At 60.5% G+C, this 17,691-nt stretch overlaps 1 protein-coding gene across 5 annotated transcripts in view; it reads right to left on the minus strand.

Annotated features, from left to right (window-relative positions):
• Positions 1-3,425: 3,425 nt before the first annotated feature.
• SHANK3 (SH3 and multiple ankyrin repeat domains 3) overlaps positions 3,426-17,691 on the minus strand; it is a 56,396-nt gene continuing 42,130 nt past the window's right edge. For 2 of the 5 annotated variants that reach the window (XM_030815239.1, XM_030815238.1), the window contains 2 exons: positions 14,069-16,310; positions 3,426-5,910 (listed from right to left, as the gene is read on the minus strand). In XM_030815239.1, the coding sequence (XP_030671099.1) occupies positions 5,319-5,910; positions 14,069-16,310 (2,834 nt within the window). In that variant the 3' untranslated portion in view covers positions 3,426-5,318. The remainder of the gene's footprint in view (positions 5,911-14,068; positions 16,311-17,691) is intronic. The other 3 variants (XM_030815241.1, XM_030815240.1, XM_030815242.1) reach the window with 3 other exon arrangements.

The following is a 17,691-nucleotide window of genomic DNA, read 5'->3' on the forward strand; positions in this document are numbered from 1 at the left end:
TCTCCTCCGAGTGTCAGGAGATTTTTCTGCCTTTATGTCAGGTAGCCTCACTTCCTCCAGCTGAAGGGCAGGAGGTCCTATTTCATGAATTGCATGTTAATAGGTTTCAGCTCCACTACTGACTGTTAGGAGGCCTCACTTATTTTAACTGAGCATCAAGTTGTGTCTGATAAATAACCAGAAAAAGACTTTGGAAATATAGTTCAAGAAATGGCGAGAAGAATTGAAGAAGTGGGCCCAAGTGCAGAGGCTCATGCCTGTAATCCCAGCACTTTGAAAGGGTGAGGCAGGCAGATCGCTTGAGCTCAGGAGTCCCAGACCAGCCTGGGCAACATGGCAAAACCCCGTCTCTACAAAAAATACAAAAATTAGCCAGGTGCAGTGGCACCTGGGTCCCAGCTACTCAGGAAGCTGAGGCAGGAGAATCATTTGAACCTGGAAGACAGAAGTTGCAGTGAGCCGAGATCACACCATTGCACTCAAGCTTGGGCAATGGGAGTGAAACCCTGTCTCAAAAAAAAAAAAAGAAGAAGATTAAAGTTTTGACTGTTAAAGAAAATATTATTCAGGTGTTTTTAATGGATAGCACCTATTTCTTTACAAATATTTAGTAGGTATCAATAACAAAGTCTGAAGACCCAATGTCAGTGTCTAGATTCTAGAAGACCATTATGGTTTGACTCTGCAAAGCTTACCCACTTCTGATTCTAGAAGGGGCTGCCAGTCATCGTGCCTGCCCCTGGCTATAGTGATGGTTGCAGGAAAAGTACCTGGCCCAGCCCATTTAATTTTGTCATTTAATCTAGTGGAAGCAACAAACATCTCAACTCAGAGTGACTTTGTTTGACCTTCTTCATGCTGTTCCAAGAACGAAGGAGAGATGGGTGACAGGTCTGGGGCCAGAGGGTGGGGTCTCATCCGAGAGCGTGGCTCAGGCTGAGGTAGAGTTCTCAGCACAGGGGGCAGGATGGGGACGCCCCATCTCCCCCTCAAACTCCTCCCTGTTCTCTGCGTCCACGCTGACCCCCAGGCACCCTCCAGCTCATCCCAGCCATTCTCACTGCTCCTGCTAACCCCAATCACCTGCTGCCTTCGCCAGCCATGCCCACTTCTGTCCCCATTCCTTATTTACCTGGGCGATCCAACTCCCACCCCAGTTTTTCTCACCCTGATCACCAATCCCTTCCAGCCCCCAATCCCCTACTTTTCCATTCCTGTTGCCACCACCCTCTGTGAGGAGCAGAAACCTTATCCATCCATCCTCAATGTCCAGCCAGCCAGGAAGGCAAGAAGATCCCAGAGGGATTAAGAATGCTTGACAGTGAAACCTTGAGGGCTGAAAAGGGGTAGGTTTCAGGTCTTCGCCCAGGGGAAGGAGGTGCCTCAGGGGTGGTTTAAGTGAGCAAGTGAGGGTCTGGGTGGTGCCACGGAGAAGGACAAAGGCCCTTTGAGGCTATGGATGATGACAGCTTGAAAACCAGCCTCAGGCTGGGCAAAGTGGCCCACACCTGTAATCCCAGCACTTTGGAAGGCTAAGGAGGGTGGATCGATTGAAGCCAGGAGTTCTAGACCAGCCTGGGCAGCAAAGTGAGGCCCCCATCTCTACAAAAAATAAAAAATAGCCAGGTGTGATGGCCCACGCTTGCAGTCCCAGCTACTTGGGAGGCTGAGGCAGGAGGATCGCTCAGTTCCAGGAGGTTGAGTCTACAGTGGGCCATGATCTTGCCACTGCACTCCAACTTGGGTGACAGGGTGAGACCTGGTCTCAAAACAAAACAAAAGCAGCCTCCGTGTCCTGGCCCTGCCCCAAAGTTGTCCACAGGTCTTGGGAGTGGCTGGGAGGTGCCAGCCCACAGGAAGAGCAGAGGCCACACAATTTCAAATTTTCAAATTTCCTGATCTTCATCCCATTTTCAGATTAGAAACTGAGGCCATTGTAAGGAAAGGGCTGCCCAGGAAGTCAAGGAGGGGGGCCCTGCAAGGTCTGAGTGTGGGAGCAGGGGGCCCCTGACTCGCTCTGGACCTGAGTGGCGTCAGGAGGGTGGGCCTCCCTGGGTCTCCATGGGGACTCGGAGTCTGGAGCTAGTGGCACTTCTCCACGGTGCCACCGGCCCCACCCCGGCTAGGGTTAACCGCAGAGTCAAGGTATGCGATTGTCATTCTGTCACATTCATACGCCACCTCAACCCAGTGTGTCCAGGCTCTGAAACCACTGCCTCTCCTGTAAGCAACCCCCACCCCGGGGACATCACATATCTGCAGCCCCTGGCCCTCTCTCAGTGCTGGGTCCTGTGCCCTCTACTTTCTCATGGCTCCCGCTTGATTGCCTTTGCCCACTTGCCTTACTGTTTGCGCTTCAAGACGTAGCTCACCACCTCCTTCCACTCAGTGAGGGGTCTCTGTCCCTCCTGTTGGCTGGCCACTCCCACCAGGTGCCACCCAGGACGTGTCTTTTTTGCCACATTATCGGCTGCTTACATGACTGCCTGTGCACTCCTGAAGGACGATGTCTTGTCTCTGGTGCCTGGCTCAGGGTGGGAGCAAAAAGGAAACCTCACATCCAACTGGGCAGACAACCCAAGGTGAGAAGCACCAACTTGCTCTAATTTGAGATAGCAGCGAGGCTGTGCAGATGCAGAGCCTAACATCTAACTCGGACTCCAGGGAGGGCGGGTCAGAGAAGACGTCCTGGAAGACGGGATCCAGAGATCAGCCTCCAAGCTATGTATGCTTGATGCAGGCGAACGATGGGTGATCCAGGCAGGAGGAGGAGGGCATGTGTGAGACAGAGCCCTGAAGCGTCATAGTGGCTCAGGGACTGCAGGAGTTTGGGGGAGACTGGCGAGCAGCATGTGTGCATGGGGAGGGAGCAGGGGATGCTGGCAGGGCCACGGCAGCACTGGCTGGGCCGGACTGGCTCACGGGGTCCATCTATCAGCTGCATTTACAGACAGGCTGGTGTTTGTGAATAGAGGGCAGAAATGGAAACATGAAAACAAATGAATCAGCAGGGAAGGAGTGAGGGCTAAATCTGGTCTGCAGCCGTGGGGTAGGACAGTTGCGAGAGATGTGAGGGGGTTCCAAGACAGGAGCAGCAGAATTTAAAAACAACTGGACACTGGCGGGAGCAAGTCTTAAACCCCAGGCTTAAAACCTGGCAGGGGTCATGGAAGACAAGTGGCCTCCAGCTCAGGAGGTGCTACTCAGTGGGTTGGTGAAGAGAGAAAAGCCTTCAGTGCAGAAGGCATGGGCTGAATTCCAGCAGACTCAGAGAAGATGCTGGAAGATGCCAGGTGCCTAGGCATGGAGGTCAAAGATAGGGATCTAGGAGTCACCCGTGCATGTGGTCCAGGCTGAGGAGGTTTGTGTGGCCGGTATGAGGGACAGACACAAATACCCCCTCAAGCAGGCAACTGAGACGTGGCTTCATTTCTTATAAATTTATTACATAATAATATTATAATAATTATTATCAATAATAATAATATAAGAAACATAGATCTCTGTGGGGTGTATCACAACGTCAGGGTCAGGAGGCCTCAGGACTGGAGCAGGGGGTGAAACCCCCCGGATGGAACTCCATACAAAAGGAGGTGAAGCGGAACTGACCCTGTAAAGTTAAAAACCCAAATTGAACGGAACCAAAACCCACAGGTGAGTGTGAGACCGAGTGTGTATGTGGCAGTCTGTTACAGTGACTGCTGCTGTGTGACCTGGACTGTTGGCGGAAGGGTGAGTGGGTGTGACTCTGTGCCCAGGGAGTGGGGCCGGTGGGCCAGGGCGGGGCGGGCAGGCACAGACCGGCGTGCCAGGCCCCTGGGTTGTGAAAACTTCTGTTTTCTTTTTTTTTTTATTTTATTAAAAAAAGCTAGAAATATAAACAGAAACTTGTGAGTGACGTGGATGGAGCTTAGTCCAGACTCCAAACCCTAGGTTTAAAAACGTCCCAGGGCCCCCACCCCACAGGTCATTGCTGAGTGTGAGGAGTCACAGTGTGGGGGGCTGGGCACCCTCGGGGGTCTTTGACTCTCCCCAGGGCCTGTGGTGAACTGACTCTAGGGGTCCCCCTATGATGCCCTCAGAGGCCCAAGGTGGGGGCGCTGCCTCCAAGGGGCCCTTGGGGCCTCCCCAAGCAGCAGGGATTCACCAGGGAACCCCGCTCAGGCTGGGTGAGGCTCTGGAAGGACAGGCTGGGCAAACAGCTGGACCCAGGGTGCAGGATGGCCTCTGACTTTCTTTGGAAGAGGAGACAGGGTGCTTTCACAGGCGCACCCCATGCATGCACACTGTGCACGCCTCCACAGCCCCACGCTAGTCCAGAGCGGCCCCTGGGCCACTCAGTAATCAGGCACACACATGGCTCCCACGTGCTCAGACGCACCCAGTTTCACCCACACACATAAAGGGCAGGACAGGAGACTTTGGGGTCCAAGGCAGGGAGGCTTCTCTGCTGTAGTTGCCCAAGAGCATGGGGACCGAGCTGGCCCCCTCCTTGGGAAGAGACCCTGTGAGGAAGATGGCTGCGGTGGAGCGGCAGGGCCCTGCCCTCATCCCCCCGGCCGATGGTCTCCCAGGCCGGCTGGTCCCGCGGGTGCACAGCAAGACCCGCGGCCTGCCGCCCCTCCCCCCACGAGCAGCACCTGAAGGGTCGGTGGGGCACACGAGCTCAGCGAGGGGAGCGGCCGAGCTGGGGCCCCAGGGCGGGCCACTAGGGCCCTGGCCAACCCCAGACCAGCTGGAGCGTCCCCTGCCCCGTTGTGGGGTGGCAGTGGCAGTGAGGGCCGGAGATGGAAGACTGGGCAGCTGCAGTGGGACCAGTGGAAGCAGAAGGGAGGGGAGAGGAAACTATTACGGACAGAGATATTTGTTCCTTTTCTCGTTCCAAATATAGAGTGGATTAAAATATGCAAAACAGGGGGGCTCCTTGGCCCCCATCGAGAATCCCAATGTCTCCCCCCTCCCCCCGAGTCACCAAGGCGGGTCCTGACCTCGCATGCTGGACTAGGTTCCCCCTCTGGGAGAATGGCCACCAGGAGCTGTGAAGGAGGTGGTCAGGCTCGAGCACCCCACCCCCGGCACCTCCCGCCCCAGCCTCCCTGGTCCACGCCCTTCCTGACTGTGTGCTGGGGGGGCTGGGCGGCCGGTGAGGGCACTAAGCAATGTACAGGGCGAGTCTCCGAGCAACAGCAAACAGGACGATTCATGCAACATTCCTGGCCCGGGCGCCGTCGTAAGGGGCAGGCCGAGCCCGCGGCCCGGGGTGGGGGTGGGGGGCCCTGCCGGCAGGGCACGGCCGGGGCGGGAGCGGGGGTGGGGCGTCAGCTGCCGTCCAGCTGCCTGAGCGCGCGCTCGATGTTCATGCGGTGGCCCACGCGCGTGACGCCCAGCTCCACGAAGTCGTCCTTGGTGAGCGCGGGCAGGTGCGCGCCTTCTATCTCATGGTCCTCGAAGCGGTCGCGGTGCTCGCCTAGGTGGATGCTCTCCAGCCAGTCGCCCACGTCGAACTTGCTCCAGAGCTGCAGCGGCTTTTGCTGGAAGGGTCGGCGTGGGCCGGGGGCGCCGGGGCCAGGGCCGGACGCGGGCGAGGGCAGCGGCGACGGCGAGGGGGAGCGACTGCGCGCGCTCACGCTGCGCACCACGAAGCGCACCTCCTTGGGCTCGTGCGGGATGGAGAGGCTGGACGACTTGAGGATGGTGGGGGGCGTGAGGCCGAAGGGCCGCCCTGCGCCCCCCGCGCCCGCCCCCAGCCCCTCCACCCGCTCCAGCGACGCGGGCTTCACCGGGCTCGGGGCGCGTCGCGCCACGGGGTAGCGGCCGCTGGGCCTCACCGAGTACGAGGCCCCGCCGCCCGGGCCCACGGGGCTGCGCTGCGCTGAAATGGAGCTCAGCTCACCGAGGCTGCTGAAGAGCCTGCGGAGGGAGAGGGGTCAGCGCCAGGTGAGGGGCGCACAGCCAAGGGGGGACGGGCGGAGGGGAGCGGGCAGGGTCCAGGAGGAAAGGGGCTGGGGCTGGGGCTGGCGGGAGTAGCCCGGCCAGAGGAAGCAGTAAAGGGTGGGATCCTATGGTTACCCTGGCCCTTTTCTTTGGCCCCTGGGACCAGAGCCAGTGACTGGCTGGAATATGAGGAATGACTGGTGGCCCCCTCCACTCCATCCAGGCTCCAAGTGCAGCCCAACCAAAGAAAAGGCAGCCTCTCATGGCAAAGGGCTGGCTTCTCCCTCCTGCCAGCCTCCGACACCGGCTCTGGGCATGGCGGGATCCACAGATGCCCGGGGCGGTAAGACTTGGGCAGTACCCTTCACCGCCCACCCCCCACACAGCTCTGCTCTCATGAGAAGACCCAGGGGATCCTGGGAAGGTTCCAGGGACAGGTGAGTCGTGATAAAGGCTGGCAGCAGCACGAGGTTGAACAGGTCCGTGACACAGGAGACAGACACTAGGCAGGGCTCGTACCCGTATGGAGCAGCAGCACATGCAGGGCAGGTGTGAGGCCGTGCACACCCACAACACAAAGGCAGCCTCCTGCACAGACAGCACACAACGGCAGCAACGGTGCCCACACGCGTTACAGACGTGCTGCAGTGGCAGCAGCACACACACGCAGACACGCAACACGCACACATGCACGCACGCACACACACAAGAACCGATGGCAGCTCACTTCCCAACCTCACCTGACAGGACCCTAGAGCTCTAGCCCCTCCTTGGCTCTGCTGTGGTGGGAGGCCTACCTGGGGTGATAGCTCCAGAGAAAACCCACCCCCATGTCCTCCCATTCCCATCCCTGTCCCCACTGTGTCAGGGGAAGCCTCAAGGGGCTGTCAGTGGCACCAGAGCCTCTCACAGCCACGCAGAGCAGAGACCCAGGCAGACAGGCACAGCGTGTGGACAGCAAGAGGCATGGGATGGGCATGCTCACTTACACAGCCGGCGCTCGGGACCACGGCGCAGCTCGACAGAGCAGCCACATGCAGATGGGCAGGAGAGAGCAATGAGAGAGAGAGTTAGCCGGCCAGGCCCACGCGACCCACAGCTGCAACCACACAATGGGCAGCCAGGTGTGGAGGGAGGAACTCGGGTGCAGAGGGCCCAGCTGCTGTGGGAGGGACAAAGCTGGAGCTGCTGGTGGAGAGGCGCCTGTGCGAGTCTCCAAGTGCAGGTGAACCACAAGCGTGGCTGCAGTGCTCGGCAGGTGCCTGGCGCCTGGGGGTGCTGAGCCCCTGACATCCTCTTTGGCCGGGCCCCTCTCCAGTGGCCCTCCCACCCCCTCTCCCTGCCCCTGCCCAGGCTGAGTCCCCCCGCCCCAACCTCTGTGCTGTCCTCACCACAAGGCATCACCAGTGCCTGCCCCACACAGGCATGGGGCTCCCCTTAAAGCAGGTTTCGTCTTTTGTCTCCCACCTGTGAGAGGTCAGCCCTCTGTGGAGATCTGAGCTCTGTCTCTCCCATGGGACCTCATTTCTGTCCCCTCCTCAGCCTCTGTCCCTACTGCCTCCTCCCAGCTGCTCAGATCCAGAGCAGAGCTTCCTGAAGAGGCCACACTGTGCCCCCAGACAGAAAGGGGCTTCAAGGACACCTGAGGGGGCCTCGCACAGGCACCAACCACTAGAATAAGCTGTCTTTGCTCCCACTGGACCTGGCCTCCATGGATCCACCTGCACAGTGGGGCAAAGTGGGGAGGCAGCCAGGGTTCAGGGGGATTCCCGAGGGGAGGTGCCAGGTAGTGTTGGGTGGGGTGGTCCCCTGGGGGTGGGTGCCCAGGTGGTGGTGACTGCTGGAGGGGCTTGCCAGGGGAGACTCCGAACACTCAGAGGGACCTGACTGTGGACACCCAGAGAGGAGCAGGGCCAGGAATATGCACTTGGCCTCCACCCACCAGCCCCGACACAGTGGCCCTGGCCTGGGGACGTGTATCACAGGATGGACACCTACCCTGGCCCTGCCCCTGCCCCAAGGCTTAGCTTTCAATGGAGTTGTGATGGCAGGTGTACCTGGAGTCTCAGGTGTGACTGAAGCACACTGATGAGTTGCAGGACCACAGCAGTGAAGGCAGAGGCACAGGGCAGGCGCGGGCAGCGCAGCCGGGAGGCTCGGCCGGAGCCCAGAGCAGGGTCTGGGCTCCAGGAGGTCCGAGCTGGGCAGAGCAGAGTTGTGCCTGTCTGGGTAGTACTGGCAGGGGCTGAGCTGGAGACCTGGGCAGAGGGCAGGCTGGCTCCAGAGGCACCCAGGGAGCCAGGGGCCCGAGGGCAAGAGATGTGAGGAGAGCCAGCCACATTGCTCCCGCCTCCCAGAGCACGCTGGAGACGTCAGGAGGCCAAGAGAAGACGCCCAAGGAAGGCCGTGCCCGCCAAAGGCCCCGGGGCACAGGAGGGAGGGGCCTGGGGTCACCCACGGCCCAGGTGTCTGCTTCTCCTCTTTCTCTTGGGGAACAGGTACTGCCCACACCATCCCCGGGGCACAAACCCGAGCAGTGTCCATGTCTGACTTCCACGTTTCCATGGCCTCTCTGCACACCCACTGTCACTCTCAGCCGTCTGGCCACCTCCCTGGCCAGGCTCTGGCCGCCAAACAGCCGCATCACAGCACCTGCCAGACTCCCAAAGAGCTTCTGGGCCACCCACCCTCTAACACATGATACTTCACCAGGCACCATCACCCACGAACACCTCCAGCAGCCGCCCTGAAGACGCTGAGTCCAGATCACGCTGAGGCCCCCACGGCCCCACGTCTTTCCACCTACATTTGAATCCTGCACTGTCTCACTGTTTCCCAGTGACTCTCAGCCAGTGAGAGACGTCTGGCCTTGCCACACCCTCCCCACTCCGCCCTCTGCCCCGCAGCTGCCCAGGCCGCAGCAAGACCCCGCTGCTGACCTGTTCGTGTTTCCCTTCGAGACATTCTTTCCCAGGCCTCTTCCTTCCTAGGTGGATTTTCGGAGCTCCCCTCTCAGTTTGCAGTTTCTCCTGGGCAGCGTTACCCACTCACACCCTTTGCTATGGCCAACGTGCCCAGGAATGCGACATGTGAGACCCAGACAGTCTCTGATGAGTCCAACACCTCTACTGGGGTATCCAAACATGTCCCTCCATCCCCAACTCAGTGAACGGCACCCTGTCATTGCCACACACACAGAGCCTGGGTGCCACCATCAGCTCCTCTTTTTACCCTACGGCCAGTGACTAACTCCTAATATTAACCCAGACCTTCTCTTTACTCCTAGCCATTTCTGGATCCAGATCGTTCATGGTCTCAGGCCCTTCACCCCACTTCCTACCAGTTCTCCTTGCCTCCTGATACCTAGCACAAAGCCAGGAACATGAGACGCACTAACAAAATGCAAAAATAGTATGACATGTCCCTGCCAGGCGTGCCCAACTCGGTCAGCCCCCTGGGGCCAAGAGGCAGGAAAACGTCCACACGCGGGCCCTGGATACTGCCTCGGGCCTTCTGCCACTGCACTCACGTGGGGCCTTTTGCACACTAGGGGCTTCGTTAAGGGAACTAATTCTCAGAGGGGCACAAAACCAGACATGGGCTCTGAAGCTCCCAGTGCGTCCTCTGCGGTAACACATCTTGCTCCTCGGCACCCCGCCTGTTCCCAGCTCCAGCTCTGATGGGCCCCCATGTCCTACGACCCCTCCTCTGTACCTCCCTCCTACGCCCCGAACAGGGTTCAGGGATCCTGGGAACACACTTGCCCCAGCTGCATGTGGCCTGCAGGGGCCCCCACTGGCAGGTATGGGACACGTTCAGTCTGGGTTTCAAAGGAGCAGGCCCTGCTGGCCATGGCCCTGCTTACCAGTGTGATCCACCAAGCACACGGCGCCTTGTCCAGATCCCTGACAAGCATATTAGCAGGCAGGGTCTGCAGCAGGCCACCAGGGCAGGGTTTCTTGACCAGTTTGAGGAATGCGGGTCTTCCGGGAGATCTAGGAACTGACTCTAACAGGTCTGGAGACCATGGCACACAGTACCCTCCTCCGCACAAGCTGTCAAAGGCACAGAAGTACCGCAGCAAAGAACCTCTTTTTGTGTTTCCAAAGCTATTTTGCCATGAACTTTACCTACAAAACCAGATGTGAGAGTCCCATGGAAAGCTAAGTGCCAAGGCAGACATGAGCCTTGCTGTGGACCTCAGACCCCACACGGGATTCACATCCGAGCATGGGGCCTGGAAGACAAATGTGTGGAGCCAGGGTCTCAGAGACAACTGTGAGCCTCAGACAGATGGGGTGCCTGTGGCCAGTTGTGGGGCTCGGAGTCAGGTCTGAATCATGCCCAAATGCAGCCTCAGAGTCAGGTGTGGGGCCCAGAGACCGAGGAGGGGCTCTGGGCAGATGAATGGTCTGTCCAGCAGAGCTAGACTTGGAGCTGGGAGCACAGAGCAGGTGGACAATCTGGGATCAAGGATTCAAAAGGCCAAAGGTCCTGGACATTCCAGAGGCTGCATGAGAGTGCCACATCCTCCAGGTTCCCCTGGAAATCAAAGGTGGCCCCAGAGCTGATCATTTTTCCACAGGTTACCGAGCTTTGGTTCCATGACATACAGGACAGCTTAACTTGCCCAGAAAGCTCTCAGGCCACAGAACACCTTGTGGCTAAAGCACATCAGGAATGAGCCATCTGTGGGGAAGGTGGGTGGGCATTCCCTTCCTCATGGTGTCCGTCAGGGAAGAGAAGGATGGGCCTGGGAGACAAACACTGTGGAACACAAGGGGCTGGAAACACAGCTCAGGGTATGGCCCTGAGGGTGACCTAGCAACTCTGCCAGGACTGGCCCTGGGAAGGAAGCAGCCATACCTGGATGTCAGAACCTCCCATACTTTAGACAGTTCCACCAGCAGTTTTATCCCTAAGTGAGGAGTGAGTACCGGACTCCAGCCATTAGGGGCTGCAGGACAAGAGCTGACAACAGCCACAGTGGGCATACAAAGGACCAGATCTGAAGCAGGACTGGACTCAGACATCACTAAGTGTCCTGTGCTCCGCCCCGCTGCCTGCAGCCAGAAGCACCAGAAGTTAAGGGCCCAGGGTGGGCAGTGGGGCCCCCTCCAGTGGCTGTATTTTAGCCCAGGTCTGAGGGCAAGAAGGGGCACAAGAGGGTGAAAGGAAGAGTGAGCTGGAACAGAAGGTAACACAGAGGCAAACTGAGAAGGAAAAGCACGCCCAGGTAGGCCACTCAGGTGGCACCAGGTGCCACTTATGACAAACATGACCAGTAAACAAAGGGAGTGAGTCTGTGCGATACACACACCTGCCACTTCTGTGGAGGGGGATTATTGGGCAAAAGCCCATTGTGTGTCATCAGAAGGGGTTTCACAACAGCGGCCCTCGATGACGGCAGCCAGAGAGCAGGGCTCGTGGTCAGGCAGGCCACCGTTTTCTGTCTGCAGGGAAACTCTCCAGTACCTCAGTTTCATTGTATGGAACATGGCGATTCTTAGGGTCCGTCTAACGGAATGGTGTGAAGACAAACTGACACGGCAGGATCGTCTCCGATGCTGCATCCAACAGGCTTGTTTTCCCACAAAGGACTCTAAGACCTCGCCTAGGTGTCTCAGTAACAGCAGAGACAATGGCAGCTCACACCCGTGAGGGTCCACAGGCCCCAGCCCTGGGCCTACTGCGTGCTTCACAGGTGAGGCCGCGTGCGGACTCGCGACAGCCTGTGCAGTCGGCTCACTGTAAATACACCTCGCAGGGGAGGGAGACAGCACTAAGCTGTGACCTGCTGGGCACCGACGTCAGGGCCCTCTGATGGCTCCAAGCCAGTGACCGGCAAGGAAGTGAGTTGCTGATGCCAGTGGGGGCCGTGTCACAGGAACGCTGGTTGTTACAGGCTGTCCAGCATCTGGTTACTCCAGGGCCAGCACTGGACCTTCCATCTGGAGAGGCCCCTCCCCTCACTCTCAGCACCTGCTTGCTAGGTGGGCGGACCCATCCCCCTGGCTCCTGGGAGAACAGAGGACTCAAGCCTGGCCGATGACAGCCCTATGTCCCCAGACCCCAGTGGTCAGTCAGGGAAAAGCGGAGGACCCACACGAACCCAATCAGAGATCAGAATTTTGCAGGAACTACTGAGTAAAAGAACAGACATCACGTAAGGGTCAGGGCTGCCGGTCTTGTCCTTCCCCATCCCACACCTGAGAAAGAAAAACAAACAGGGTCCTGGTGAAAGCCAGAGCCAAGGGCTAAGAGAACCGTACCCTGATCAAGACAGAACGCTAAAGAGCACTGTGGGAGGATGAACTCAGAGAAGGGGAAGTGCCAGAGGTTCCGGCTGAGGAATCCCCTGACCCTGCCCGGCAACTGCTGCAGCTGCCTCGCAGGAGAGACAAGGCCAATGACGAGACCTGGGCCCACCAGAGCCCGACCATGGGGGACCGACACCTGATGAGTCTGAACGCTGAGTAAGTCCTTCTGTAGGTTTTTGTCCTGAGCCACCTCCCTAGATCTCAAATCACAAAAGACAGCATTTGCATTTGCTTTGTTCTTTCATCCATTTAAGAAATGTTTATTGAGGGCCTGAACCAGGCCAGGCACTGTGCTACGCACTTTTTAAAATGGCTTTGATTTTCGTCAAGACCAAGAGGCAGAGAGGAGCGGAGGGAGAAGCAGAGAGGGAAGACGGGGGCTGGTCAGGTGTGGGTCAGGAGACCCCAGCCTCAGGGGTCTGGTCCTGTGCAGAGGCCTAGGACCAGGCTGCTCACTCTGTAACACCCATTCTACGGGCACCTTCAACACTGCACTGCTGGGAAGAGGGCTTTCCAGTTTGGCTGGGAGTTGGAAGAGGCTGAAAGGGGAGAGGACCCCAGAGCAATTCCCCAGGATGACAGGAGCTGGAGGTAGCACCCCGGGACCTTAGGAGAGGCCTCATGAGCTTCCCAAGCTCCCACCTGTCTTTTGAATCCTGAACTAAAAAGGTAGAATGGCCAGGCCTTTGTAAGACCCGCAAAGTCCTTAAGTTCTGAAAATGTTGCTACGCTGTGAACTCTGTCCTCCAAGGCTGACAGTACAGGGCCCACTAGGTTGGTCTTCCGGGCGGCAAGAAGGAGTCCAGAGGTGGCATCCACATACCACCCCCCCAGACCCAAAGAGGAGAGGGGAGACCTAGAGGCACAGAAGGCAAAAGCAGCTTTAAAAAGGCAGACAAGGGGGCGGGTGGGGGATGACCGGCTCTGCCACCAGCATCCGTGCAGCCCACGGGCCTGAAGGGCTCCTCTGTGGAAGGAGCCTTGGGAGTCGGGTCCTCAAGGAAAGACCTATGGGATCAGCCCAGGGCTCTGGCAGCTGTGACAGCCTCAGCAGCAAACCAGGCCCCTGCTCAGATCCCTCTGGGTAGAGGCAGGACAGACAGGGAAGTGGTGGGGAGAAGGCAAGAGGGCAGATGGAGTGCAGGGAGATGGCGTGACTCCCATCTACCTTCTTACTGCACTTTAGAAATGACACACGGGAATCCATGTCTAAGGGATTCTAAGGTGGTGCCAAGAGACAAATGTTTCTGGGATGGGAAACAGGAAGTTAGTGGCAGATCCCCCAAAAGAAAAGGAGTCAGTGTGCTCCAAGCCGCCAAAGGAAGAAGGCAGGAGGCAGCTCTAAGGCAGAGGGTATCAGCCACACTGGGCAGCCACGTGGCCACAGAGAGGATGGGAGGAGGGAGACGTACCTCCAAAGTAAAACACAAAACCACCCTTCATGGTAAAGACAGCCTGCGTCGGGAGCGAGAGAGAGAACCCACAGGAATCCCCGGGGCCAAGAGCCTCCGGGAGGGACATGGAGGCGCTCACGCCCAACCCGAGCCTCTGAGGGGGGCCCGGCTCCCACTTCTGGCACCAAGAGGGACACACTGAGCAGCAACCCTGATGTGTCAGACGCCCAGAAGAACCTCCTCTCTCAGGCAGGCCAAGCAAGACCGGATTCAGGGGTGGATGGCGGGGGCGGGTTGGGGGTTGCCACAGAAGGAACGGAACAGAACAAGGAGGAACAGGAGAGCCGGAGAACAGACAAGAGGAAGGACAGAGGGGACCACGGACAAGGCACGGATCCCTCCCCGCACCGCCCTGCTCACCGAGCTGCTGCGATGGGCGACTTCTTGGCAGGGTCCAGCAGGCTGCCCAGGCCACCAACGGGTTCCTCCCCCAGGGAACGCGTGTCTTTGTTCAGCTGCTGCAGGCGGGAGCTGAGCTCACTGATCACAGTTGGTTTGTCGTCTTCAGGCCCAGGGAGCCCCCGGCTCTCCACGGGGTCCCCCCACAGCTTGGACCTTCTCTGGAAGAGGTAGCGAGGGCGGGCAGGCCCGGCGGCAGAGGCGGCGGCGTGGTGCTGCTGGGCCATGAGCTCGCTGTCCGAGGACTGCTTCAGCAGCGGGTCCCTGAAGGTCACCGGCCCCTTCCCCAGGGGGGACTTGAGCTTGGGCTTGGGAGGCACTGGTGGCTTCTCGAGTAGAAAAGTGTGTCCGTCGGCGAAGGAGGTGTGGGTGTCGGTGAGTTCCCCGCTCTCCGAGCTCAAGGTGGACATGCTGGACACCGTGGAGATGGTGCTTGTGGTCTCCAGGTGGGGGTCGCTGGAGCTGCGTGTGTCAGCCTCCTCCACCCCGGAGTCGGCTGCAGACTCGGGGGCAGGGGGTGGCTCACTGCTGGGCTTCCCTGAGGCCGGGCTGGGCACCGTGGTGGGCGAGGGGCCCGGGCCAGCGAGGGGGGCGGCCAGCAGGACCCCGTTGGCAAACTCCTCAGGGGGTGGCACCAACCCAATCCGGGCCAGCTCCTCCCTGGTCTCCTCGTCGCTGGACGACAGCTGGGCGGGTGGCAGGTTCACGGCGAACACCAGCTCCGGCTCTTCCTCTGAGCTGCCCTGGCCCGGCCCGGCGTCTGCCGGGGTGCCACCGGGGGGCTGGGCCCGGGGGCTGGGCAGGGGCTCTGCCACAGCCGCCGACTGCATGGGGGCCGGGGCCAACTCCGGGGTGCCCGGGCGCTCCTCTTCGGCCCCCGCCAGCCTGCTGGGCTCCTGCCCGTTGCTGGTGGCGTGCACGACAATGAGGCCAGCTGGCCGCTGCAGGGAGGTGTCCAGGACGCTGAGGATCATGGACTTCTTGTCCTCGGGTGACTTCCGCTCCTCCCGGGGGACCTTCTCTGCCTCCCTGCGAGCAGGCACAGGAATCCAGGCTGGGCTCCGTGGGGAGAACGCTGGGGAAGCCAGGGACCCTCGTTCTGGGTCCCGGGCCTGTACATCCACAAACAGGGGTCCGGGGCGGTCGGCGTCGGGACTGTGCACGGGTGTGGGGGACCGGGAGGGCGCCTGGGAGGCCAGAGCCCGCTCTCGGGCAGCCAGGGCAAGGGCCAGGGGTGAGCTGGGGTCCAGGGGTTTGCCGGTGAGTGGGTGGATGAAGGTGGAGCCCGAGGGCCCAAGGCTCGGGCCGCTGACCAATGGCTTCAGAGCAGACACCGGGGAGGGCAGCAGCAGGTCGCGGCCGGCGGTGGGGCCGGTCCCCAGGAGGCGCTCGTCGATGGAGCGGGAGGGCTGTAGGGATGGCAGATCCGCGCTGGGGGCGCTGCCCTCGATGGCGCCCACGGACAGGAACACAGTGGAGCGGCGCCGCTCCTCCAGCCGCCGGTCCTTGGCCGGGCCCGGGCCGCCGAACGCGAGCCCCGGGCCGTCGCCCGCGCCGTAGTCGAGGCCACCCGGGCGCGGACCGCGGTGGGTCGGGGAGGGCTCGCGGGCGAAGCTGCCGCCGCCGGGACCGGGGCTGCCCACGGCCAGGGCCGCGCGCTCCTGCGCGTCCTCCACCTGCAGCTGCTTCACCAGGGGGCTCTTGCGGCGCTGCGGCTTGGACGGAGCGAAGAGGCTGGCGCTGAAGGCGCCCAGGTTGGCGTAGGGGCTGTCGGGGCCGGGCGGCCGCGGCCGGCGCTTGGGTCGCTCGGGCGGGGTGGCCGCGGGCGGGGGTCGAGGGGCATCGCCCGACTCGGGCGCCGAGTCCTGCAGGATGATCATGGAGCGCGCGCGCTTCTGCCGCTCGGGATAGGGCAGCGGGCCGAGGGCCGCGCCCGGCTCGTACAGGCCGGCAGCCCCCGCGCCCAGGCGCGCCTCCAGGCCGGGCTTGAAGCTGGAGCGCACCGTGTCGTAGGCGCGGCCCGGCGGGGGCGGCGGCGAGAAGGCTGGGGGCGGCCCCGAGTCGAAGTAGTAGGGCGCGGGCGGGGGAGGCGGCGCGGTCTGCGGCGGGGGCGGGATGCCGCGACCCTCGCGCACCGGGTCTTGCATCGAGGTGCTCCGCGGGAAGCGCCCTTCCAGCAGGGACGCCAGCTTCTCGTCCTCCCCTGCGGACGGAAGGGCCGGTGAGCCCAGCCAGGGCGCTGGGCGGGGGGTGGTGCCGCCTTCGGAGAGGCTCCTGGGGACCCCGGCACCCCCTCCCACAGAGGCCAGCCTTGCCCCGACTCCACCCCGGGGAAGCCACCGTCCCGGACACAATGGACACCCGCGGCAGAACCCGGCGCGAGGCACTAGAATGCTGGGGAAGATGGGGTTGGGGTCAGTGGTGGGCGGGGAACGGAGGGCAGGGGAGAAACACGGAGCCCAGAGCACGGGCTCCGAGCAAGACCCTGGTCTGGGCTGGTCCCTGGGTGCCCAAGCTCTGTGCCCCAGGCCCAGGGCTGCACGGGGAGCGCTCTTGTGAAGAGGACAGGAGAGAGGTGTGCGTTCAGTTACAGGATGGAGGAGGGCCCCACCGGGGACCCCTGAGAAAGGACACAAACTCTGACGACCTGGGTTGGGGCCAAGACCTGCCCAAACCCAGGGTCCTAAGAAGATATCCCAGGAAGGCAGGGACAGCCCCGCAAGACATGGGGACAGAACTGCTGAGGGGCTTGGAGGGGCCAGTACAGGGCTCCCCACCCCAGAATGAACAAGGCCGACGCAGAAGTACCAGCCCTGGAGGCAACCAGAGGTGAGAGGAAGATGGCCAGAAATGAGCAGGAGTGACACACTGGCAGGGTGAGGGGCAGCAGGGCTGTGGCCACTGGAGCCAGGGCTCCGGCAGAGAAAGACCTAATGCCCCCCCAGGTAAGGAGATGCCCTGTGGAAAACGCCGTGAGAGGCTCCTCCCAGACCCCCACATGGGTGGGTGATGCATACACAGTGGCTGAAATTCAGTAAGGTTGGGTGAGTGGGTGAAGGGAAGAATGGATGGCTGAATTAAAATGGAGCTGCAGGCTGAGCACCCAGCACGCTTCATTTTAACCCCTACTGGCAGCGTGACCCCAGGCCAGGCCCTGAGCCCCTTTGAGCTTCAGTTCTTTCATGGTCAAAACAGGCTTAAAATGAACCCCCCTCTGCATGCCTTGCTCAGACGTCATTGTTAGGGTCCTGTGCGAGGGCTGGAGTGATCAGGGCCCTTGTGATCCTGCTGTCCAGCCAGAAGCTGACAACCTCCCGAGCAGCCCTGTGGACATCATGATGTGGACACACGTGCTGCAGGTGTTCAGTGAGGCTGCAGGGGGTGGAGGGCCCCACACCCACACACCCAGGTCTCATGGTGCTCCTGTTCCCAGCCTCACTCTGAGATTGGTCAACATTTTTATGAACTCGCTAAAATATAGACTTGCCTGTTCCTGATCACATCCTCCTCCAGCCACCGCAGTGCTAATGAGGCCTCCAATACTACACTGCTTCTTGCTGGGCATAATATCTCTTCGTAGCCAA

The sequence above is a fragment of the Nomascus leucogenys genome, chromosome 7b (genome assembly GCF_006542625.1).
Source record: "Nomascus leucogenys isolate Asia chromosome 7b, Asia_NLE_v1, whole genome shotgun sequence".
Lineage (NCBI taxonomy): Eukaryota > Metazoa > Chordata > Mammalia > Primates > Hylobatidae > Nomascus > Nomascus leucogenys.